We start from the raw sequence: 26,138 nt of genomic DNA, 5'->3' as shown, positions 1-26,138 counted from the left end.
TTCATGAGACATGGCCGTAGAGCCCCTTCAGTGTTTGACTGAAGTGTCAATCACTGAGCTACTTGTAATTCTAATTGGATTATTACTATAGTTTAGGCCTTTGTATGCCTCTCTGTTTCTAAACATGGCAGTGCCATTAAGTCTAGCTGGTAACTGTGCGAAGAAAGAAAATTAAAGAAGAATAGCCTTAGTAGTGTGTGTATGAGTTGCTGAAATAGCCCCTGGAAGTATTTTAAAGTGTATAAAACATAAACTGTGATATATAATACTACAAAAATTTGTAAAGGATGTTGTCACTTTTAAAGCTAGTTAATTGTCTAAAAATATAAATTATAATCACCCCATATGCTTAAAATATTTGTTTATCAAAGTGTGGTAAGCTCTATTTCTATGACAAAGACAGTATTTAACTGGTAAAAGAAAGAAGGTGCTAGCTGCTCAGTGTTGAGATGGTGAGTGGCAGCAACCACATAAAACAGCCCAGAGACATGGATGAACTTTGGCCTTCTCTAAACACCTCCATACTCCCTGTAAACCCCTCAATTCCGACATCCTAATACTTTCTGTCTCTCTCTTTTATACACACATGTTTCTGCTGTTGAATGAAATCTTACTGAGGAATGACTAAAACAGTCTGGCTTTGGGTTTGACAACCTTACATTTTTTATATTGCACAGTGGGGTCCTGAGTTGATGTTACAGGATGCCGGGTTAAGGATCTCAAGCCTGAATTCAGGTGAGAACATCACTAAAAATTTGAATTATGACTGTCTTCCAATTAACAGTTAGCCAGTATGAATGTGTGTACGGGCTTAATCACATGTACAGAACAGAGACAAAAGTGCCCAACAGCCATTCTGCATTTCCTCAGCACCTCACCCTTACTTGCCTCCCCCTCTCTTACAACTTTACTCCCATTAATCTCACACACCTCATCACAGTCCCGGCACCTCGACCTCAAAGATCTCATATCCTCCACACACCTTTACCTCCTTTCTGGGCTCAGCCACAGCTCTGAAATCCCACAACTAATAACTCCCTTGCATGTTCTGTAACACTGGACTGGTTAACAGTTCCACCTGCCACTAACAATGGGACTTCTCGTAATCAAACATCCAATGTTTTTTTCTTTTTTTGAGACACAGAAAGACAGACAGTTGCTGTCTTTCTCTTATTTATGCCTACTGTTTTATTTCTTTTTTGTGTGTTTTCCTATTATACTGTATGTACTATATCATTCTCTTCAATGTAAGGTGTGCTGAGACACCCAATGTGTGATTTGCATCCTAAATACTGACATGACTTGGCTTGACAAGGAGATATGGAAAAACACATGTTAACAGCACACACAAACAAGAAACAGACACAGCCATCCAGGAATCGGCAGATCATCCAGCAGACATTTGGGATTAGAAGATCTGCTTCGTGCCTATACTGTAAGTGTAAAAATAGACATAAAAGAAGCAATGTGAACGAGGGAAAGAAAGGAACAGTCAAACAGTGAGATATACATATCAGAAGACAGACAGAGAGACAGATTGGGCAATTAGACAAACATACAGAGACAGATCGTTCCATTACACAGATAGCATGGCATGGCGGCGATTGAGACAATGGGCCCCTTCAGCATACTACTGAGTGTTTATGTCCCCCCTCAGTCTGCATCACCAGTGTCCCCCTGACTGCTCCCAGCTGATGCCCCCAGGACCCACACATGCACACACCAGGGCACACACACAGACACCTCTCTGACCGCCTAGGCTGAACTTGCACATGAACACACACTCCTGCTTTGCTTTCCGTCACATGTCAGCGTATCATGTCCCACGCAGGCTCAAAGTCTCTGTACTGTACTGTATATGAGTGTGTGTGTATGTTTGAGAGAGAGAAAGAGAAGGTATGTGTGTGTGAGCAGAAGAGGATGAATGAATGAATGAATAAATGGGCTTCTGTTGGACTGCTCCTAATGACTTTATTTAGAGACGTTGTGTTTAACATCAGGAAACACCAGTCATGTATGCTGCCAGCAGCATCTGTGGGGATGGCAGTGTGAGACTAGTAGGCCTTCAACCCCCCCAACCCTCCACCTAACCACAATTTCCCGTCTTGTAACTGGAATATATTGATCCGGTTTACAGGTATGGAAAGGAGTGGACAGCAACTGATGCAGAGATAAAGAAGAGGTTTGTCTTTATTGCTTCTCATTCTCTCTTCTCTAATGTGCCCCTAAAATCACACCAGTCCTGTTCTTCTTTCTTTTTCTAAACCCCCTGTTCCCCCCTCTTTTCTCCCCTCATTTCCCTCATCCTGCTTTCTGATACCAGTGCATAAAACACACCAAAAGTTTTCACTGGAGCTGGGTAATGAGGCAGACCTTTGACCTTGCCTTGATGACTTCCATACCTGTGCATGTGCAAAAATATGTGTGGTTGCGTGTGTGTGTGTGTGTGTGTGTTTGCGTGTGTGTTTGCGTGTGTGTGTGTGTGTGTGTGTGTGTGTGTATGTGTCTGCAGCTGGCGGCTGACAGCGACATGACTAATGAGGGCCCAGGACAGAAATAATAGGTGGGAATTATAACACAAAAAGGGTACAAGCGCAAAGGAAAAGGAAGAACAAATGACACAGCAATGGACAGGAGGAGAGGAAGATAAAGGGAAGGAAACAAAGGAAGAAAGGAAGCCTAAGATTTAGAGAAGGGCTTAAATAATTAGCGAAGTATAGCCATATAACCATGTTTCACACAGAATCAACAAATGGAAAAAAGTTTTGTGGAAGGCCGGGGTTTTACACTGCAGACACTGCTTTGCTTAAGTATGAAAGGGTGAGCCCTGGTTAAATTTAGACTTACTGAAGGGTTATTTACTGTAGTAAACTGACTGTAACCCTACCGTAGTAAATATTGGTGGAGACATACACCCCCTTTAGTAGTTATGCATTTCTCCAATGTAAAGATGCTTGGAAATTGTTGCTCTAACAAATCCTTTTTAACCTCACCATCCTACATTCATCTCCAGTTTAAAAAGACAATAGCAGCTGCCACTTAACAACATCTAAAGCAACAACTCCATGAAACACATAGAATTATACTCAGCCCTGTATGTATGGTTTGACAATAATGTGTAAAACTTTAGCTGCAGTCCACCATTCAAGTGTGAATGGTCAAACATGACAAGTAAATCAGCAAATTCAGCAAAAGACCAATCTACACCTGAATAAAATGCAATTTTAGTATTGCTCAGTTATCTGAAACTCTGGTCCAAATGACACATCTTCTCTTTGAATCACAGAGAAGTTTCTTGAATCAAAAGGCTTAGAAAGAAAACCCATCAAAGATACTCGATCCTGCGACAGAAACCAGACTTTATGGTGTAGCATGACCTGGACAGCGCATTTGGATGTCTGGCAACACCAGCCTACAACTGTCACACGCAAGGTCAAGGGTCATCATGTGTAGACAGAGCAGAACTTCCTAATTATACATGATAAATGTAATTACACACAGGAAGCATTTCTCTCCACAATTTACTGGCTTAACCCTGTCAGATGTGCCAAGCTGGCAAAGAAATTGAAGGCAAAATGGTGTTGAAACGTCATATATGAAATAGTATATTTGGTAGACTTCACAGAATTTACATGAAAATATGGGTAAGATTTAATAATAATTTACACTGAAACCAATCAATTTTCTAGGTGTTTTTCTGCATGGGACTTTGTTTGTATGGGTAAGCACAATTAAAGGGCCTGAGAAACCAGAGAAAACCTTTCCATCAGGCTGTGTGTTGTGATAATGATGCTATCTGGCCCAAAGAGATCTCTTCAGTGAACTCTGTGCTCCCGCTGGATCAGATCAGTGCCTATAATGGCGGACTGCAGCCAGAGGGTCTCGCCCCACTGACACAAAACATGGCACCAAGAGAGAAGCGAGACAGATGGACAAATAGACAGATAGAAATTCAGACAGACATCCTGTCTCGAACTGCAAATAGATACAACAATTAAGTCAGGTCTGGTCATTTTCATTTTACTGACCCTTCGCCCCTCACCTCCTACACATGTAAGGAGACAAATTACTACTGCAGTTGGGTTTGACCAACAACCCCAATGCAGGAGAACATGCAGTGTGAAGGCTGAGACAGAGGACATAAATCATACCTGTATTTGATCTGCGGGGCCCTGGGCTAGCTGATGCTGTGACAGCTAGCATGTACCCTGTGTCTCTGAACCCCTAAAGGGGTGAAATGGGTCACTTGTTTTGCTGGGCAGTCGTATTTTTCAGTGATATATAAATCTGAGGACCACTGTTGTGAGGTTTGAATTGTGTAACGTGAGTTTGAATCATCAAACAATAAACCAAGTTTATACAATTGCCTAATGAGTGCTGAAAGTAGGAGAGGCAATTCAAACTAAGTCAAGGAAGTCCTTTTCACAACAAACTGTGCTATAATATTTCATTTTTACGACTAGCTAATGAGTTAACAGTCACTACGAAAATAAAATAAAATTCAATCAAATACGCAGACGCACTGTCTATATTACATTAAAGGTTAAAAGTAAACCTTATGTTTCTAGTAATGTCTCAGGACTGGCAATGAAACTGAATGACGGGGTAGCATCTGCCATTCACAGGTGTGATTATGCAGCGGCAGTGATGCCGATATTACCTTGTTAATGGGCTCAGCTTTGCTTGCAAGCAAAGTGTTGTTGTTCTTGTGTTATTGGTGCTACTCTGTTAAAGAGCACAGACCTAGCAACTCTGGTGTACGCTGTGGGATGATTCGGTTGTAAAGAGACAGAATCCTGCTGGAACTATGGATCCCTGACCCTACTTTTAGCACAAAGCCTTATACCTCATTCAAACTGCCATGTTTTGTTGTTTTCATCAGCTGTCATCCTACCAATGCTTGTGCCTTCCTGCTATTGTGTTATACATGCATGCCCATGTTGAGGGCATACGATGTATATATCATTGGCTGCGTACAGTACCACTTTAGTTGCATGCACTGTGCATAGATACAACAATGCTTATTCCACAAAAACATTACCAAAATTATACAGCATCATTCTCTGGTGTCCCAAGGGAGATTACTATGTTATATCAGGAAGTGCCCTTCAAAGTTTCCACCACTGTAATTGTACGGTTTAGATCCAGACTTTGTTTTCTGCCTTTCAGAGCCAGTTTTAAAACCCTAGAGATGGCTAGTCTCCAGGCTAGGCGAAATCAGAATTGCATTAACACCCAAAGAGCATTTCATCAGAGACAGCAGGGCCCCGTGGTCCAGGACACCTGTAATAGAGTTTCCCCTCTCACAGACGCAAAAACATTTTAACTCCTTTTGTATGGAAGGTTTACATGCTCCCGCCTGCACGAAAATATGCTGCTGCAACTGATCAAATCAAGCCAAACAAATTGCATTTGTCGAGAGAAGGATCAAATGCTAGCGCCCACAACAAACATATTAGCAGCCTGATCCACACAGAATACCCTTGGCATAGTGGTAGTATTGGATTAACAAAGTAACATCGAATAAGAGAAGAGGATGTGTAGAAATCCAAACTGACTCCTTTACTCTGCTTTTCCTTGCTGGTCTGCTCCTCTGCGCACGAATTACCATGATCGCATGCAAGTGAGGAAATAGATGTGTGGAAAACACTTACATGCAAAGAGATGTATTGGATTACTGTGAATTCAACGGAAGTGATGCTGCATGCCAATCTCAACACTGAAGTACATGGTAGGTTAGGATGAATAGATACAATTAATCTTTTAAACTACCACACCCTAGGAAAACATACAACTGTTGAAGCCTTTCTCAAGTTCATCTAAAAATGATCTTAGAAAAAATCAACACTTACGTCCATTATGCTCACTATGGAATATATGAAAACTATCAAATTCAAACATTTGGTAATGGGAAACGGAGATATTTTTCCTGTTTGTTATTAAAATAAACAGAGACAGAGATGTCTGAGATGAACTGGTGTGTGAAACTCAGGGGAGAGACAGAGAAAATGAAAGAGTATGGGAGAGAGAGAAAGAGAGAGACTAAGGGGCCTGACTGTCTGACAGACAGGCAGGCAGATGGACAGGAACTTGGCATTGGGGAATATGATTCTGCCAGAGAGTGATCCATAAAGACTGGGGGAGGTCGAAGGGCACCCTCTCTATAATGACTCATCATCACTCAGTGGTGTCCACGCTGGGATGGTCTCCCTCTCTGGGTGTGTGTGTGTGTGTGTGTGTGTGTGTGTGTGTGTGTGTGTGTGTGAGAATCTGTGTCTGGGAGAGAGGGCCAGTGGATCTGCTGAGAGATAGTGCAGGATAAACGACCAGTTCTGCTATTCTAGGCCTCTGGGGAGAAAAGAGAAATCTCTCTGTTGTTTTATCAGAGCCCTTGCCAAATAGTGTCACCCACAATGTCAATTAATCCCCTCGTCAACATTTTTTTTTTAAAGTCTGAGGAAAAACATGGGTGAGAAGGTGAAAATGACATTCCCTGGGTAATGAAATATGATAAATGCCGTAAAGCATATGGAATTCCTTCTGTTAGAGGGAGACTGTGTTTGACTTGTTGGGGCTGGGTAAACACCACTGGATGGACCTTGCCATGGCAGCTGTTCCCGTGGTAACGTGGTGGGCAACGGAGGCGGAGCCACAGGGGAGTTGTGGCGTTTTCATGAACTGATTTTTTTTATTCACAGCCAGTCATTACTTATACCACAGTGCAGCCCGAACTGACCACTAAAAGGGCGGCGCAGACTGCCAACACCTTGTATATGGAATTCATAAAACAATGGCTCACACTAAATTCCCTTGCTGCATTCTCAATCAAGCTGGTGTCTGTGCACATTTATGTGTGTGCACGTGCAAGGCACCATATTTTCAGTTGTGCAGCATCGGATGAATATCTCCATTTCTTAGTGGCTGACAGCCTGTTTGTCATCCACTCCACAACCAAGAACTGACCTTCAGCAACATAACTGCCTTTATCCTGCCATACCTCTCCTCTCCTCTCCCTTCATCCTTACATCTCCATTGCCTCTCTCAGCCCTATCTCTCTCAACTCTACCTCCCTCCACTTCTCCCTCACTTCTTGCTCTCTCCCCCTCTACTGCCTTTGTCATTGATCGCTGATGCGACTGGCTGCCTCCATGCTCAGTAATGACCTGCCCTGGTAACCAGCCGGCTGCTCTGCTCAGCCCCTCGTAGATTGAACTGTCAGATGGCAGCGATTAATGGCTGGGCAGAGAGACACAGGCACACACCTACAATGTCCCACCTTGCACTGCCCTGCCAATCCTCTATCTCATCTCAGCTCACCCTATACATGTACGTGCCCGCATTTGTATCCGAATATGTTGTTTCCAAATGTCTCGTAAGGATGGATAAATACTCAAACGTGCGTGTGTTTATGTTGCATATAAATCTTTACTTTCATGCATGCATACTGCCCTGCTGCAGTGGCTGATGGGAAGTGTATGGTGAGAGGGTGTGTCAGAGGGACAGGGGAAAGGGCAAGATAAAAAAAGTCAGGTACAGAGCTCATAATGCACTTTTTGCACCAAAGTAGAAAAAGTTGTCAATTTTGCCAAATCAGAAAATAACTGCACCAAACCACAGTTTGCTCCACTACTTAAATGACATATGTGATTACTATTTGTCTGCAGTGCCATAACTTTGTTGCCCCCTGCTCTCCTTTATTGCTATATTAGTTACGATTGCAACCATAATCATTCACTTATTCTACTGTTCGCACTTGAGTCACTGCGCAAGAGAATCAGAATAAATGCCTAAAAATGCTAACATATGTTATTTCCTCGAACAGAGATGAGTGGAGTGTTTGGTCTGGTCTCGCTCTGTCTGTCTGTTGAGCCGAGCGCTGCGGACCCACGCGGCTGTCCCGTGTTGTACTTGGCTGGCCGTCTGCTAACTGTCAGCGCAGTATCTCCTTACACTGATGAATGGGAAGTTTCCAGACCTTTCCCAAAGCTTTCATTCCCTTGTTCCAACGCTTCATCCAGAGGAATGGCCGGGAAAACAAGGGCTCCTCCGCATGCCCACCAGCCTCCCTCAAGGGGCGCGCCAACATGGATACGGGCATGGAGGCTAAATTTAAAAGCTGCCTCCAAAAGGGGGAGAAAGAGAGATGGAGCGAGGGAAGGAGAGAGCCAGGGAGATAAAACACAAGAGAGTTGGTAGACAAAACACGATACATGAAAGATACATGATAGAGGAAAGAGAAACTGAAAAAGAAAAAAAAGATGGACAAAAGATGGAAGGAGCATAATCCTCTGAAGAGTGAACATGTGAATATCAGGCCAGTAGGGGTTTGGCGTGGTGTGTGAAACGGAGATAAAATCGATTAGCTTGTCCACTGACCCATTGAGCAGCGCCGGCCCCCCATTGCCCCAGTCCTGCCACAGACCTGACAGAGACATCCAGGCCCAGAGGCCCCTAGGGGTCCCTTCTAGACACTGAGGTGAACAAAGTGGTGCCCTCCTGTCAAACTAAAGCCCTCAAGCAACAGCAGAACAACAAACCATGCTGCAATGCTTCACTGCTCTCTGATTCCACAGGAGACAGAAAAGATGTAGCGTGGGCTGCTGAAAGAGGACACTGTGTGTAAGAACTGGGGCTCAAAATACAGAACTACAGTACTTACTTAAAGGAAATATCATCAGTTAATTTAGAATTTCAGCCAACTGAAATCAACTAAGTTTTATGAGAATAAAGGTTATTTTAGTCATTTCTGTTTGGCTCTTTTATTTTTATTTTATTTTCATTATAAACATTAATTCTAGTAGTTCTCTAACACTGTCTTATAACAGAATGTCTTGTGAATAACAGCTTATGTTAACAGTTAGTACAGGCTGTTAGCTGTTAGTAATTATGAAGGTGTTAGGTTTCACAAGGCAGTAAAAACACAATTTTGATTTCCAGCTCATAATCACAAATACATCAGTGTTTAAGCACTTTGATATTTTTGTCTCTTAATTCTTCCAGAATGGAGACATGCTCATCCAAATTGAGGAGGAATATCTGCTCATTCTAGCATAGGGAAGCATTTCTGGAAGCTACCCTCGCCACTCGCTACTTCTTGTCATCCAAATAAAAACACAACAATTTCAGTTTTTGGAGATGCCACCAAAGTAAAGAAATAAGAAATAATAACTCCAGAAATGGTCAGGTATTTCTTAGAAAACTCTAAAAGCACTGGCCTGACAATCTTCCACCTGTTAACAGGCCCTGAAAGCTCTCCCTATCGTGTTTTTGTCACATCATTTCCTCAGTCATATTACTGGGTGAGGTGCACCTCTTTGATTCCTGGCTCATTGTAGTGTATTTGACCCTGGAGGTCACAGAGTGGAAAGAAGTGGATGTGTCACCACTAAGCTCTTCTCCATGTTAGAATAATATTTCTGTGGTGCTTTTAGGATGCTAACACTAATCAAAACAGGACATCCTGAGGAGGGCCGCGCTCTCTCTTGCCCTGGCCCCGCTCACCGACCGCTTTATGTTTTTGTGTTTGTGGAGGAGCGACAATCCCAGGAAGCTGCGAGAAGGGTTCATCAAAGCTCCGAGCGGGGGGCCCCGGCTGCAGGATCGCTGGAATGCAGCGTGGAGAGGAATCTCTACTGTCCTATTGTTCCCTTGTTTCCTCTGTCTCATCACACACCGGCACGTCCAGTTCACTTACAGGTATAAGCAGCGCTAATCAGCCAAGCATTCCTTTCCCTAGCCGCACTCTTTCCTCTGCTGCGACCCTGGCTGACCAGCAACACGCGTGCACACAAAGAAGGTGCACGGCTCATACAGACACACACATACACAGAGGGGAAGTCATCAAGACAGATCTCTGAGGACAGGGATGTGGTGTTTCCTTTTCTCAGACATGGGATTGGGAGTGGAACAGTGAGGTGAATATTGATGGTGCATGCCTCACTAATGGTGGAAAGATGATCCACCTCCCAAAGACTGGGTCCAAGGAACTCGCTTGAGGATGTGTCGATGTATCCAAAAAGACTTAAGAACTTAAAAAAAGAAAAGAAATATATAGATTTCTTGGAATCTTAGGTTCAGCCTTACTCTCCCTATGAGTATTTTGCCTTTAATAATGAATTCATAGCTCGTCTCTATGTCTCCCACTGTAAAACTGCAAAACAGGCAAGACAGCTGCTATCAGATCCAATCAGGTGAATGTGTTGCAGCACAGACTTCATCAGGAAGGCCCCTCCCTCTCCGCCACTCATCTCTCCCACCCTGTGGGGGTGAGAGGTCATCACTTAATGGGCTTTGGGGTGGAGAGTGGGGGGCTTGTTGTGGCAGAGATAAAGGGTGTACAGGAATACACATAGCGCATAAAAACATAAATGTACCCCTGACTAATATCTGCCCTGTCCTGCCCTGTCCTGTCGTGTCTCCTCAGCCACAGATGGGCACTACCTGATGCCCTGTTTTGCCCCTTCTAATCAGAAATGACCATGCCTCCCTCCCTCACTTCTTCTATCCCTTGGGCCAGCCTGCTCCACCCAGGGAGATCCCCGAGCAGTGCTGGAACACACTGTTATCACCACATTCACAAAGCGATTGTTGGGTAATTCCTGTTTATAGCTATGTGCTCCCTCCAGTATGTAAGAGTGAAAAAAAACCCCACTGTTCTCGCTGTCAACCCTCCAGGAGAGAGATTAAAAAGCAATGTCCACAAGCAAACACCTGCAAATTTAGCCTACCTGCCAGTACAAAGATATTTATCATTAATTCAAAACAACTTTGGTAATATCCAAAATGAGCTAAAGGGTCATTAAAATATGGACAACTGAGATGGAATTGATAAATCCATCTACTGTACCCACTTAATCCCATTCTGAGTCTACTGGGGAGGGGGGTGTTTAATAGGTTAAATGATCATACTGCAGCCTGTAAACTGACATGTAAAAATAACATTGTGTCTGCAGTCTAGAGTGAAGTGTAGCACACAAAGATTGGCAGCCAGCATAACGTCTTATCAGGCCTCTTGTTTAGTCTTCCTCCCCATTAAAACACTCAACAATGTAGTAAAGTGACTTAGGGTAGTTAGCTGATGTGAGACATGAGGCCACAGTGTCGGGCCCTGTTTCTACCACCTGCTCCAGGTAATTGATTGGAGTATAAAATGATTGACTTTCTTTAATTAGCTAACAGACATCTCTTCTCAAAGCATGCCAAGGAGTACTAACTTCGCACTGGCTCATTAATAGCCCGGGCGAACCGCACCATCAGCAATCTGTTGACATTATAACTCCTCAGACATCATAACGACACACAAATCAGTTTGATGTCTGGGTAAACTTTTCAACCCAGCGAGACGCCATTTATCTCAGACCAATTTGTGATGAGAAAATGGCGGCATGTCACACATTTGACAACCACGCCGTAGTTGTATACTCTGCAGAGCACCTTTGTTTTGTGCATATGCACTAAAACTCGCACGTACACAGTCAGCCTGGCCATATAAGCACATACACACGATCACCTCCCTTTCCAGCAAACACACACACACAAGCACAATCTATAAAAAATATGCTTAGCTTGGGACTGCTCTGTTGATAATGACCTCAGCCTTGGCACCGTACTGGGCCAGACCAGACTGCCGACAGACTGGAGGCTTTTGTGTGGACTCCCTATCTCTAACTCCATGACCTTTAGGGGGGAGAAGAAAGCAGAAATGCCTTTTTTATTTAGAAGGGGTAAGGCTCTCTCATTGTTCTGTGTTGGTACGGTTTCCCTGTGGTAAACACACAGCGGTTCCCAGGCTTGACATGTTGCTGCACACCCCCCCTCCCACCCTCCCTCCCTCCATCCCTTGGTGTTCCCACACTGCCCTGTCTGGGTCGCTGCACCATACCACCCTCCACCCCCACCCCACCCCAACAACAACACACACACACACGCACGCACACGCACACCACCATCAACATACCAACACTATTGCCTCGCCCTTTAGCACAACACGCAATGACAGCCCAACTACACACTCTCATTTTTTCGCCTGCCACCAAAGTAGCATTCAAAAACTAATGCTTGACTGTGTGCTTTTTTTCATTATGAAATTCCTCACATTCATGATGGACTGAGATGCAGGAGAGCAGGGAGTGTGGCTGGAAAAGAAGGAGCGGAGACTGGAGAGAAGCCCCTGGGGCAGGTCCGCTATGTCGGGGCCTGAGAGGGGACCCATGATGGGGCCTAGAAGCTCCCTAGTTGTTTGGGACAGGGGCCATCCTTCAAGCGGGTGACAACAGTGCATAAACAAACCACTAACCTCGTCAGCTCTGTGTTTACAGCCCTGAGACAGAGTCCTGGACGACTCATTAACATCAGAGACCTTCCAAAAGAGCCATTTTCTGAGAGAGGGAGGGAGAGAGAGACCCTTCTCCCATCGTAAGAGAGGAAGAAAGTGGATGACATGTCAGACAGATGGGGGCGTTGATAGATGAGAGGGCCTGGGTCACAGTCAACCTGCCCCCACCACCCGAAACCCACCAACACACACACACACACACACACTTACTTGTACCTCAGAACACAGCCAATACACCCACAAAGGCTGCATGTGCGTCTATGAGCATACGTGTCTGTGATATGCTTTACACCTGGTTTGACAAGCATTCAGCAACCCTCCCTATTATAAGCTACTATTACAAGCAGAAATGCTGCGCTGCATGTTTATAGATGTGCTTGTTCACTTTCATCCCTCTGCAGACAGATCACATAATTGTTACACAGACATGACACTGAAGCAGAAAAATGTAACCGCTCCAAAGGTACTGACAGAAACCTTTTACACCTATTCACAAAACACGCATTTGTGTCAACAGTGCAAGGGCTGTTTCTTTGAGTTCAAGTGAGCATTTCACACACAACCTTTCATCTAAAGCAAACACATACATTCAAAAAGTTAGGAACAAGTTACTGAATCTTGCATTGAGGCCTTAAAAATAAATAACAAAATTTATTTTAAATAGCTGGTTATGTGAAGCAATTCCCTCTGTTTCCAATTCAAACAGACTCATTTTCAGATTGTTAATGAAATAGCCCACTTGACTGTCACTTGATGCAAGAAATATATATATACATATATATTATTGTAGTTGCATTTATTGTTATTTATTTGCATCAGAAAACACATTTCTAGCAACCATCAACATGAGCCAAGAGAACAGAGAGGGGGAACCTCTGCCGTGGGCCTTAGTGATTCTTGACCCAGTCTATTACTGAGGGAGATATGGGGCATATGTCTACGGGGCCTGGCACCAGGCGGAGCGCAGGCAAAGAGTTCCGCTCCGGGACAACAAGGGCTGTTTAATGGGGTCTCTATTTCACTTTCCTCGCGCCCGCCCGCTCCTTCTCACCTTTTAAATGGGCCGATCTATTAACCGTTTTAATGAGCTCCGCCAGACAAACGCGAGATGCATGGCCCATTGCACAATGAGAGGAGGACGACGCACTTCTCTGCTCCAGAGAGGAGAGGCGCTGACAGACAGCGAGACATCGAGGCGAGCGAGGCCTCTCTCTCTCTCTCTCTCTCTTTCTCTCACACACATACACACACGCGCGCGCGCGCGCGCGAGCACAAGCACGCACGCACAGCTTCTCGCGCGCCAACCAACATATCCAATTTGAAAAATAAAGCTTCTCAAAGCTGATAGCCTATAACTCCGCATTTCTCGAGACAGGCGGATCAGTGAGAGATGACTGACAAAATATTATGGTAAAAGTGAAAAATGATTATCAGATGCACACGTATGTGCCTGGGGACACAAATTGAATTTAGCCACTTGTTAAGCTTCCAAATATTCTTCATGGAACTTTTCATTTAAGACTATATTTTTCCAAAATTAAGATTCACATGCTAGGGGTCTGTAAATCACAGTATTACTCTAAATGGGTTGTGTAAGATTAATCGTTATTGAAATTATTCCTAACAAATTATCAAAGCCTGCTAAACACATTATGATGAAAAAGGTTTTTATTTTTTATTTTTTTTTTTTTTTTTTATTGAGACACAAATATGCTAAGTGGATCTTTAATTAGACCAAGCTACAGTTTGGATCATCAAAGCCTCCCACCTCCATCTTTCCGGAGCCCACAATTCACCGCGGGGTGCGGCCTGCGCGCCTTGGCCATACTTAGTTGGGAAGCAAAAGCGAGTTTTGTGGCGCACCGCATTACATCTGGACGTGCGGACTAATCAGTTAGCCTCCATCAATCACTCTAACGTTTACCACCTCTCCATTGCCTCCTCTGTTACATAGGCTACACCCCCTTTTTTTTTTTTTTAATCACACGACTGTTCTGCAAGGAGGCCCAGTACATGCCCGTTTTAACACGACTTCTCCGGACAGGCGGGAGGCACACACTGAACGCATTTACCAGCAGAGCCCTTATGAGGGGTCTGGGAATTTAAATATTCACTGTTGACACTGTGCAGACCTGGCCGGGGGCCAGAGCGGTCCCGTTCCTCCGGGGACCCAGAACATTCCCCTTATTTTGACTTGAGAGGTAGAAATCTTCCTCTTCCATCTCGAGAAAAAAAATAATCTTTAAATAGGCTACACGATGAATAATACCTCCTATATTCTCAAATTGACTTTAATGGTTTAGAATATGTGGAAAGGTTGGTGCAGTTGTTGCTTGTTCTCCTCTGTGTGCGTTTTTATACACAGCAATAAAAACTCCATTCTAAAAACAAAGTTTTGTGTTTCAACGTCAACAGAGACCTGGAGGGTCGTTATAAAGGAAAACAATTGTTTTCTTTCCTTTTGTTGTTGATGATGATGATGATGATGATGATGATGATGATGATGATGATGATGACAGTGTGTGTGTTTGCGTGTGCACCGATCTCCTTATTTCATGTCACAATATTTTCTAAACACTCAGTAGAATCACAATAAAGTAGTTATGCGTTCGTACTTGATATGATCATTAAACTCCATCCGGATGTCTGTATTATAGCTACTGTTTCTCTGTGACATAAACTAATTAAACAGTAACTTGCTTTTGACTGACCACATGTAGCAGCTTCTCCATAACCTGATGCTTACTGGCGTTAACTGTCCAAATCATTTTAGACACATGCTGCAGCTATTACACCATTTGGTTTTATGCGGTTAATTTAGCTTTATTTTTATACAAAAATACAGGTCTACATGCAAAACGGGGATGTAAACACTGGTCACTGAACTGACTCGAACTCTATGAACTCGTGAAAATCATAACGTCCTTTAAATAACATGTTTGCAAACACTAAAATATCGCAGGCCTGGATCATTACACTGTTGCCTTTCTGATTTTGACCTCTGTGTCTAATTTCTTCCCAATAATAATAATCTTTAAAAAAAAATCTGCAACAGAATTCTAGATTAATGGTGTGCATTTTACAGTTAGTAGCTCAACAGTTAAAAGTCAGCGTCAAGAGTCAAATGAAAGGTAACACAACACAGAAATGAACGCACAACACGAATGAAAAATGTAAGTAGAACATGCGAAATAGAGCTTATTTGGTACAGCTTGAGAGAGAAAATAAAATCATTCTGGATAATTTATTGTAGCAAATCAATGGATGAATAGCTATATCAATCACCCCCTTGCATTAATTCTGATAGTTGATTGGGTCCAAGCAATTCAATCGATTTAATGACAAGGGTGTTTCGATATTATACTTAATTTAATCAAACGCTTGGAATATTTTAGGATATTATTTATCCTCGATGGATCTTGCTAACAGAGTGAGAAGCTGCGTCCTGCAACAACCAAATGACACGGAGCCTAAACTGTGCATTCGAGCATAATAAGAATTAAAACGTCAAAATCTGAATTTGTTTTTTTGTTTTTGTTTTTCCAGAATGGCATGTGATCTAAAAATCAACACGTATTATACATTAATAAGAGCTCGCAATGAACTGCACGACTCACATACACAAACAGAGTTACAAACAAGATCCCCTTCACTGACACCTGAGTCGTGCCTGCCTAAATCCTCGTTTTCTCCTTCTTTCTCTCCATCAACCTGTTTTTCTCCAAGTTGCTCCCCGCAAGCTGAAGAGACCAGCAAACCCACCGCAGCAGTGTGCAGCAATTGCAATGCAACTGGCAACGCACGGGACATGGGATTTTAACCTACAATCCTCTACATTACACTACAGCGCCCACTACATGCAACGATGAATTCCAATAGCGCTGGAGCGGACGCCCTGCAGAAAGTTCCTGCATCGCTCCCTCAACTTTAAAGTTTACACTCCTCTTGTGACAGCATTTCCCTTTTTTTCTCTTCGCGACAATATCATCCTTTTGTCACTCTTAACGGGCAAAAGTGAGGAGTGTGGTTTTCTGGTGAAAAAATTAAGTCGTTACAGAAACTCTTGGTAGACGCAGTGATAACAGCGACAGTATAGAGGTATATAAGATGGCATGTTTCAAAAGGAAAAAGAAAGGGATGTTGCACCTACTCGTGGCCAGTTTCCGTGCCCTGCCTTTGGACCTCATGGTGCCAGTCTCTCGGCGTGGGTTTGTTTGGATTTTTTCTTGGATCTTTTTTCCTCCTTTTTGTTTTTTCTCTGTCCTTTTTCTCTGGGTTTCTCAATCCAAACGCGCTATCTCTCCAGCATTGTCAGTCTGGACACCTTCGCACATGCGCACAGCCCGAAATCTGCCGGCAGCAAGTGCCAGAAAAAGTTTGGGACGATTTATCACTTTGATATGAACCTGATCTGGTCAAGACGGGTGAATCGCGGACATCTCCTTTCGTGTCGACTTTTCAGAGGATCGCCGAGTGACAAAGCGGGGCACACTGCAAAAAATGTCCAACGCGGTCGAAGCCCCAGAGTCGGTCGTGTGTTCTTGTTTATTTAACACGTGAGAAAACTTTGTGACTGAGATGCCTCCAGTGCAGCTTTGACTTGTTTCAGGGCTTATCTCAAAACAAAAGCCATGCATCTTAAAAAAGCGCCACAAAAATCAGTCAGACTGAAGAAAAATCTTTTTCCAACTTAAATCAAATTAGCCTTCCTCGTGCAGTAGATATCAGTGGTTTTTGTTTTTTTGTGTTTTGTTTTGTTTTGCTTTTTGTTTTGTTTTTTAAGAAATAAAAACGTTTTGGGGACTGGGCACTAAAGGCGATGCCTGTCAAGATGGACATTTTTTGCAGTGCAGTCAGCACCCCGGATCTGCAGAGTGCCGAGGACATTAATTATAACGATCCTTGCTCTCAGTCCTTGCTGCGCACCTTTTCTCTTTAAATGAAGTCACATTAATCAGTGTTCAGTTAAATTACCAATGCTGAATGTAGTCATTAAAGATTTTATATATTTTAATTGTGTTTTGACTATTACACCGAGCACTGGAAAATGAATGAAAAACTTTCCCCCCTCCCTCTCCCAATTGGGCACCCGACTGACAGCTCTAATATGAGAGTGCCCGGTTTTTTTTTTCTGTCTCTGTGTTTGTGCTGACAATTATTAATATGTTAAGTGCTTAGTATTAATTCCTGTTTGAGAGGTCTCTGTTGCAGAGCGTAAATTTCATCACTGGGTAATTGCTGAAGGCTCAGTAAGGGTGTTTTTACTTGGTTTAACTCGAGGGGAGAACGGTTCTAACAAAAAAGAAAAAAAAAAAGCAGAAAAAGACTTTTGACCAAACCGTCATCCCAGCGGGTGGAATAATGTTTGAATCAACTTTTTTTCCGCCCTGGATTTTAAGAAAAAAGGCCACACTCATAAATGCATGCCATCCAGGCACTAAAAGTCAATAAAATCACTGCATGTCTGCTGTTATCACATAAACATTTTATTGAGGCATATTTAGATACTGAGTCATATATCAGCAAAACAGAGTACCAGTCAGATACAAAAACAGCAAATCGTGATTTGTTACTATTCCTTTTATTGCTAAAAGTTAGGAAAAAAGAAGCAGTAAAATTGTGTCCACACATCAGTCCACGCATTGATATCATAAAGGCGTAGCCTATGTGTCCCTAAATTGGGACAGCGTATAATTAAAGTAATTGGCAATTAATTAGATCCGCATGAGATCATCCTGACCTTGCAGATGAACTCTTTAATAGGTTGTGAACTCGAGCTATCGATCCCAAAGTGTGTTGAAACTGATTGGAGTCGTGACATCATGCAAAGCACTGGAAAAAAAAGAAAAGAAAAAGAAAATCAGCTATAAGGGCTGACCAAAAGCAAAGCATGCCACACGGTAATGTGGCAAAGCCAGTTTCAAGGCAGATAAACTCTCTCCCTCTCTCTGTGCACTGTGAGCAATTAGGAGACCATACAGACCACACTGATCTCCAGTGTACTGTTGCATGATTTCAACCACCTCTGAGGGAAAAAAAGAGACAGTTTCAGTGCAAAGCGGTCAATAAAAATATATATAGATACGTATGTGTGACCAATGCACAATTGGGCGACAGCACCCCAAAAAGCACTTCTTTCGACCTATTCACGTTTTCTCGTCAAATTTAGATGTTTAAATGATGTAGTTCAACGTCCAAAAAGCAGACACAACTACAGTAAGAGTGGGACATCCCTGAGCCGCTACTCCTCATTTAAATGGCCGAGTTAAGGGAGGTTAATACTGATACTTTATTGTGGTTGTACCTCACTCTACCTCCACCGTAATGACATAAATGGTGCTATTAAGTGAGTTGCGCCTATACACCGCGCCTGAGAGGGCGGCGCGCAAACACACACACACACACACACACACACACACACACACACACACACACACACACACACACACAGAAATAGAGAGAGAGAGAGAGAGAGAGCTCCAGGCGGCGCGCTCAATTAGCCTAAATGGAAACAGTTTTCATTCACCGCAATAAGTCACTCTTCCCTCTCCGCGTCTCTTCTCCCCTCTGAAGCACTTACTCGATACATATTTTATTATGATACTCTGAACCCGGTGGCAGGGCGGAGCGGCGCACACATCCCCACAGCCCCCTGGGTTGTAATTATTAGAAATTAATTGGGTTCGAGACCCCCGCGGTTCCAAGTATAAACTAAAACGCTGCCCAACTCCTGCGCGTGGCGTTAAATCCGCGAACAAACACCGGCTCGCAAACGAGTCCAATCCTACACTGCGTTCATGTTTAAAGCTGGGGGGGGGGGGCATCTTCGTTCAAACAAAAAGCTGCTGGTAGGTCGTAGCTACTGTAATGTTACAGTGGCAGCGCGTTCGGCTGTTAAGGGGTTAAAAGAATAACATGATCTGTATTGGGGCTGTCGAGGCGGACTAGAAGTGAAAAGGGAGCCTCTGGCGTAAGGAAATTACCCGCGCCCGCGTGACCTTTGAGCAAGGTAATCAATCAAGTGATCAACAGGAATATTTATCACTGCTTCGTCCAACCAAACCTGCGTGGAGAACCAAAATAAAAGATGTTAAAATGAGGATACTGATATTCTGGGACATTAAACTTGGTTAGCCTAGAATTATTAAAAAACAGCAGGCAGTAAATCTGGATATGTTATGCCTGTATATTTTTTATTTAATTAAAAATTTCCTTCGAGGCGCATAAGAAGAAGAAGAAGAAGAAGTAGAAGAAGAAGAAATTTCTTATTATTATTATTATTGTTAGAAGTAATAATAAAATCTGGTCCAAATCAGCAAAAACAAACAGAAATTTACTAATAGAAAACATTAAATAGAAGTAGACATTTCAACAATGGAGGCCCACATTTTATCCCGGCCATTACTGCTTTGCTATCTTACATATCATGGGCCTACTGCATTTAAGACAAATTTTAGGAACATGTGTTCAGTCGATGTTTTATTTTCACTATCTGTTATCGCACTTATTTGGCGAACTTAATATTGCAATAATTTCCTGCTTTTTAAAAATGTTGTAGCAGTGCGTAGTGTGAGAACCTGCAACGATTTATTTGGCCCAGTGCATGCTGCCCCTGTGTGGAGAATAATCGACCCAATCAAACGCAGTAGCTTCCAATGACCAGCTAATGCCATGAAATAAGACTCTGATGGAGAAAATAATCCATCTTCACTGGGCAAAGAGTTGACATTATTCCCAGGTAAAATACAGAGAATTTTACAGAAGACAATATGAGACTGCGAGAGTAAAATAGGAGGTTTTTTCTGACAACCAAGTTTTTTTATTAAATGTCTTTTTATGTTTTTTTTTTTTTTTTTGACAGCACATGAATCAGAAATGAGGGCGACATCAAGGGAATATTGGATAAAATCATGCTTTAAGCGTCTGGTCAGTTTCAAGGCGAGAGGTCCTAAAAAGCAAACCGAAAAAGAAACTGGTATAACAAAACATGTAGGTTAAACACAGGTGGATTTTATATACACAAGATTTCGACCATGTATTCATACAAGCCCGACACAACCTGAGAAAAATCAGGTCTACCCTACATGCCTGATAAAATCTCGTGTTATTTAAGGTGTTTATTATAATTTTACGTGGTGTTTTCCTATATTGTGTCCTAGATGAATATAAAGCTCCGGGAGCTTATATCTTTATACTATCACATAAAACGATTTTACATTTATTTGTAAGGAAGACATAATCATGTTGTAAAAATATAGCTAGCAGAGAATTTCTTTAGCAGAAATATGTTTGTGTAATATCGGGATGAAAATAAGATAATTAAAAAAGGATCACTGTATTTTCAACAAAATACTGGCTACGCGGACCATCCTGAGAGGATCTGTTTTCCTCTTGTTTGTGGTGCAATTGAATAGGAGGGCACAAAATGGCTATAGTTTACCAAATAAAAGTCGTATTACTATTTAAATTAATTTTAATTGCATTTTTCAAAATAATAAAAATCGCAAAGATCCCCAAACATGAAGCACCAAGACCAAAAAATGCGATATGGTTCTGTGTTAGTGCTTGTTCTACTTTTTTTGCATGATGCAGAGTCAATGTGAAGGGACGGCCGACCTCGTTGTTGGAAATCCTTATACTATTGCGCCCTCTAGTGGACACCACCCAGTAGTGTTTGATGCATACTGTGAGGAAATGTTTGAGTGACTATTACGCGTGCAGTTATGCAACATTCAAATGTCAGGTCTTGCAGCCCTATCAAAAAAAAAAAAGGAAAATATATTCTTGACGGTTCTGCAGTTCAGTATAGGAAATATAAGTCCAACTAATTACGGGTTTTATCATTTTTTGAAGGCTTGGTATGGATCAAGTGAATATGTTCAAAAACAGAAGGTAAACTGACAGATTAATGAGATGGCCTTGCTTGTACTGAAGTAAAGTGCATTTTAACAGCCGCTCCTGGTCTTAGTATCCAGCATGGGAGACAGATTACGATGCGCTCCTGAGATCATTTGTGGAAGTAGTATTGATAGGGCTGCTGTTGGCCATAGATGTACACACACACACACACGCACACACACACACACACAAACACACACACACCTCCAGATACAAACTCATCCGATTCAGTTTCAACTGGTGTTCCCCTTGCACCGGTACTGTCAACAGGGAGGTGTGACAAGTAATCAATGGGACAGTAGATCAGGTTTATTTATTTCTCTTTCCAGTAACAGCAGACAGAGGGATCCTTGTCAGGTTCCCGGTTGCAGGGCAATTAAAAGAACATACGGACGGATGGAATGCTTAGGACACAGAGAGAGAGAAAAAAAACAAACTGATCAATAACCCACAACAGTGCCGGCAGCTGACTGCTTACAACACAGTTCAGCTTAAGTTGAAACAGACAAGATAAAAATGACGTAAGATCATCTTTTATCATCGTCTCTGCCACTGAGGCTCTCAAAGATATCTGCAGTCAACGGGGTTAGTTATTTGTCTTCCTTACCTATCTGTAGAAACTGCATCAAGTCAACAGAAGAATGACGGGTGTGCACAGGAGGGAATGCAGCAGAGAGCACCATTTGCTCCAGAGGCCAGGGGTGCTTTAGTTTTTTGTTTTTTTTATAAATGTAGGCACATAGTAAAATAATCAATACCAAAACCCAAACCCAACATTTGATGGTTTTCATGTCATTGTCATACTGCCAGCAGTAACCCAGCTGGGTTGCAGACTGAAGGTCTGATTTATGTTAGCACTAATAAGCACAAACACTTCACTGTAGTTATTTAATAGATTATATTGTATAGAAACTCCCCACCCATGACAAAATCAATTATTGCCAATAATGCATACGGGTGCATTGTCACATTGTCATGGCTTACCGGGACACTTGAATAAAACACAGCCACCAATAGTGTAATTGACAAAAGCTGTGTTTTTCCTACTATTTTCTTCTTTTTAAATAAAAAACGTCCATGGTGACATTTCAGCTGCGGTTCACCACATGGCAGTATGCTGACAGCTCAGTGGGTTATCTAAGATGACCATTCATTGTCAGAAAAAACGTACATTTTTTTTTCCAAAAAGGTGTAAAAAAAAAAATGGCATGCCATGTAGGATACATGAAAGGGGCTCTAGGACAAAGAAGTTAATTCAATTAATGAATCAGTTAATAATAAAATAAAAAAAATAAATAAAAGAACGAGTTGGACAGGACCAAGCACTATCTAGGTCACTGACTGCATTTGAAAACGTTCAGTATGCTACACAGATGCATCACACTGTAAACTGACATCTCATTTACGGTATCGGCTACCTTTACCAAACCCCTTTATGTAGGCCTGTTTCTGTCACCAGTCAATCAGTTGCTATTTTTATCCAAAACCACGGCCTAGCCTATGCATATCTAGCCTAACAACAACAAAAAAACCACTCCTCATTACACCAAAAACATACCTGGGCCTCCGGTCTTGTGTCGAAGCCCGCAGCCCCCTGCAGACAGCCGCAGGTGGATTATTTTTCTCGCTAAATCTGTGAACTGACAGAGGGTTTGTTTCTCTGTCGAATATGCACCCAGTAAAACGCTCCATTTTGCTGTGGTACAGCTACATACGTCGACATCGGTGGCACACTCGTCCTGCTCCGAACAGGTTTAGGTTCGGTTCCTCCAATCACGAACGGCTTTGACTGGTGTCACTGAGGCCTTGAAGCCTCCTAGCTTGCCCCTGACGCTTACTTTTTTTGTTGTTGTACAGGATACAGGCAAAATTACGTGTGGAGGTGCATTTCTTAATCTTTTCCTCTTCCATATCCTGTAAGTTGGGGTATATCTGCTTATTTTCAGCCAGGAACGAGGCAGAGAACCCATTAACAGCAGGAGTGTGGAGTGACGAGTACCAAGGTATGTTTTCACGAGTTCACTCTTTTCTGGGATAAATCAACTAATAAAGCAACCAGAAACCGAAACTCAACCCAAACTAGCTTATATCTCAAAAACATCCATGTTTTTTGGGAAAGTCATCGTGGAGAAGTTAACTTAGCATGCCCTGCCTTATTGTAAATTGGTGTTTACCATTTAGCCTTTCACACACACATTAAAACAGGGTTCGAGCCCCGCCCCGCCCCAATACCGTTAACCATGGGGACTCTATGGCGAGTTGCTTCTCTAAATGTAAGCATGCCGACGCGGTTAATGTTCAAAAATATAATTGGTGAAGATGTGTTGCATTTGACGCGTGATTTGTGCGTAACGTCAACGATAGTTGTGCTTTAGTGTAGTGCAGACATTGAAGCCCAACGGAAACTTACACGTGTCTAGTCATACTGACTGCAGGGCGGGATCAGAATGTGGTATCGCAGGCATCGGCGTTGACATTGGTGAAATACTTTGCAGCACCGTGTCGTGGCAGCCAGTTCCCGTAGTGTAGTGGTTATCACGTTCGCCTAACACGCGAAAGGTCCTCGGTTCGAAACCGGGCGGGAACAGCTGTTTTTTTTAATTTTTTAATTTTTAATTTTTATTTTTTGTATGGGTCAAAAAGGTTCAACGTCGTCACACTGAAGCTACGCGGTTACATCACTTGCCGACTTTGTAAAAGCAGGGCCATTTTTTTTAGTGGTATATCTGTGTATAGCAATTTCAACTAGCTCCGTCTCATTATATTCGAGGAAGGAAATCCAAAAAATCCACAAACATGCCACGTAAATGTTCAGGCAATGTGTGGACCTAATTTATCCTGTCTGCACTGCGGTCCACAATGAGCAGACTCCGTGGGCAGAAACCACCGTGGCGCACTTTTACAAAACCTCCACTAGATGGCTGTATCGAGCAAGCTAACAATAATATGAAAATGGTCCTTAATTTAGGCCCACATGTTGATTTGTCAATTGCCAAAATAATTTATTTGACATCCTTTCATGGGACATCCTTTCATCGCCTGTTTATCGCATCCATTGACTAACAATCACGAAAATCAGTGCAATAATCTTACCAGCGACAGTGACAGTCATGAATACACTAATTAAATGGAGATACCCGAAAATAATGGAGAACAAAGTATTCTTGAGCATTTGGCCCAAGAGAGCGGATTTGGCCATACAGTTGCAGGTGGAAAGAACTGTGTTGATCTTGCTTGATGTAAGTGATGAGTGAATAGGGTGTTGGAATTAGCATGGCTACTGTAGGCCACAGTAAAATAGTTTTTTAATTCTGATATTTGCACTGGTCTACCACGATGAATATTTAAGGAATATCGGGAATACTGAATTATTTGCCATTCAACTAATATGCAAGTGTAACTTTAGTTTAGACTTTATAAGACATGTGTGATGTAAAATTTCAATCACATTTTTGTTTTATTGTCATCGTAGGAATCATTATGTTGCAAGTATTGTTTAGTAATGTACAATATCAGTATCAACCAATTCCTATCCTTCTTTACCTCTCTTACAGTAATATGCTGCATCTATTTACCACTACATTATAATATATGTCATAACACACACAAAAAGAGAATCACATTGATCATGGATTAAGTGATTGCATTCTTTATCACCTTGTAAAGTGAATAAATGAAGCAACATTCTCTAAAGTTGGATAAAGACACAGTGAGACGCAGCAGCGCTGTGGGAATTTCAATCAACATTTTATTTTCAGTATGTATTTTTTTTTTTTTTTTTTTAACAATTCAAAAGTTTCATGTGCATAGTCATGAAGGGAGCATGAGCAACATGGTCACAAACACAGACAAACAGCTGAACATTCAGAGACAACTTGATCCAGGAAACCTGGCGTTGGAGTTTTGTTTTGTGTGTGTGTGTGTGTGTGTGTGTGTGTGTGTGTGTGTGTGTGTGTGTGTGTGTGTGTGTGTGTGTGTGTGTGTGTGTGTGTGTGTGTGTGTGTGTGTGTGTGTGTGTGTGTGTGTGTGTGTGTGTGTGTGTGTGTCAACTTGAGCAAAGTATAGGAATTTGCTGTAAGATTTTGAGTTACTATAAAGTACTATCATATGTGTACCGTTAGTGGAGTTAGATAGCTTAAGATCAAATGTGTATATATGAATTTGTTATGTGGATTAAGATTTAAAAAATATTGCTGAAATTGTTCAAAATGCAGAACTGCAGTGAGAAAATGTGGAGAGGTCATTGTCAGCCTGTGCTTATACTTCAAATCTCTAGCTAGCCTTGGTCTATAAAATAAACTCTTTCAAGAGTTATAGGCAGTTTGCTAGGCGTGTGATATAATGTTAACACATAATATGTCACAATATGCATCATAGTTTGGCATTGCTAACTGTAATTTGTTTTCACTATTTTTTGTGACAATCTCAAAATTCTTACAATGGAAACAATTGTGTTTGTGCCAAAATAAGAGCGTATTGCCCCTGTTTCATCTCATTTGTTTATCATCCCCTTGGATCAGCATTGTAGTAAAATTAACTTTTTTGCTGAACTAAACGGACATTAGATCAGTGGTTTGATCTTTTGATCTGTGTGGAATGTGGGAGCACAGAGCAGACGTCAGACTCTTGGCTTGGCAGTGTGAGTTTCAGCTGCTAGAAATACATGGGTAGTATAGAGCAATATGATATACAATTTAGTACTGAAATGCCATTAATACAGTGGAAGACCATAATACAACATGTTTTAATAGTGTAAGTGTACAAATGAGTCGTATGTCATTGCAATAGTGTCTTAACAACAGCAGACATGAGACTCTTGGACTGGCAGTATGAGTTTCAGCCGCTCTGGCAGTAAGAGCAATACTAACTTTAAGGAATCATAATGGTCAGTCAGAACTCCCAACAC

At 42.2% G+C, this 26,138-nt stretch overlaps 1 protein-coding gene, 1 long non-coding RNA gene and 1 other non-coding gene across 17 annotated transcripts in view; 1 reads left to right on the top strand and 2 right to left on the bottom strand.

Moving 5' to 3' along the window:
• The window catches only part of mecom (MDS1 and EVI1 complex locus), a 135,193-nt gene extending 118,324 nt beyond the window's left edge, over window positions 1-16,869 (bottom strand). For 8 of the 13 annotated variants that reach the window (XM_040131392.1, XM_040131394.1, XM_040131396.1 and 5 more), the window contains exon 1: window positions 16,485-16,868. In XM_040131392.1, the coding sequence (XP_039987326.1) occupies window positions 16,485-16,521 (37 nt within the window). In that variant the 5' untranslated portion in view covers window positions 16,522-16,868. Of the gene's footprint in view, window positions 1-16,484 lie in introns of all 13 variants that reach the window. The other 5 variants (XM_040131399.1, XM_040131401.1, XM_040131403.1 and 2 more) reach the window with 1 other exon arrangement.
• Window positions 16,870-20,179: 3,310 nt separating this feature from the next.
• LOC120791815 lies at window positions 20,180-23,478 on the bottom strand. 3 transcript variants are annotated; one of them, XR_005707741.1, is made up of 4 exons: window positions 22,791-23,478; window positions 21,840-21,936; window positions 21,437-21,636; window positions 20,180-20,282 (listed from the first exon to the last, which is right to left on the bottom strand). It is a non-coding gene; the product is annotated as an uncharacterized LOC120791815 (long non-coding RNA). The 3 variants fall into 3 exon arrangements; XR_005707742.1 differs by lacking the exon at window positions 21,840-21,936; XR_005707743.1 differs by lacking the exon at window positions 21,840-21,936 and having other exon boundaries at window positions 21,437-21,492.
• Window positions 23,479-23,746: 268 nt separating this feature from the next.
• Window positions 23,747-23,819, top strand: trnav-aac. The gene has a single exon. It is a non-coding gene; the product is annotated as a tRNA-Val (tRNA).
• The last annotated feature ends 2,319 nt before the right edge of the window (window positions 23,820-26,138 follow it).

Source organism: Xiphias gladius, chromosome 7, assembly GCF_016859285.1.
Source record: "Xiphias gladius isolate SHS-SW01 ecotype Sanya breed wild chromosome 7, ASM1685928v1, whole genome shotgun sequence".
Taxonomy (NCBI): domain Eukaryota; kingdom Metazoa; phylum Chordata; class Actinopteri; order Istiophoriformes; family Xiphiidae; genus Xiphias; species Xiphias gladius.
Note: the sequence above shows the minus strand (reverse complement) of the source record. Positions and strands in the feature narration are given on the sequence as shown.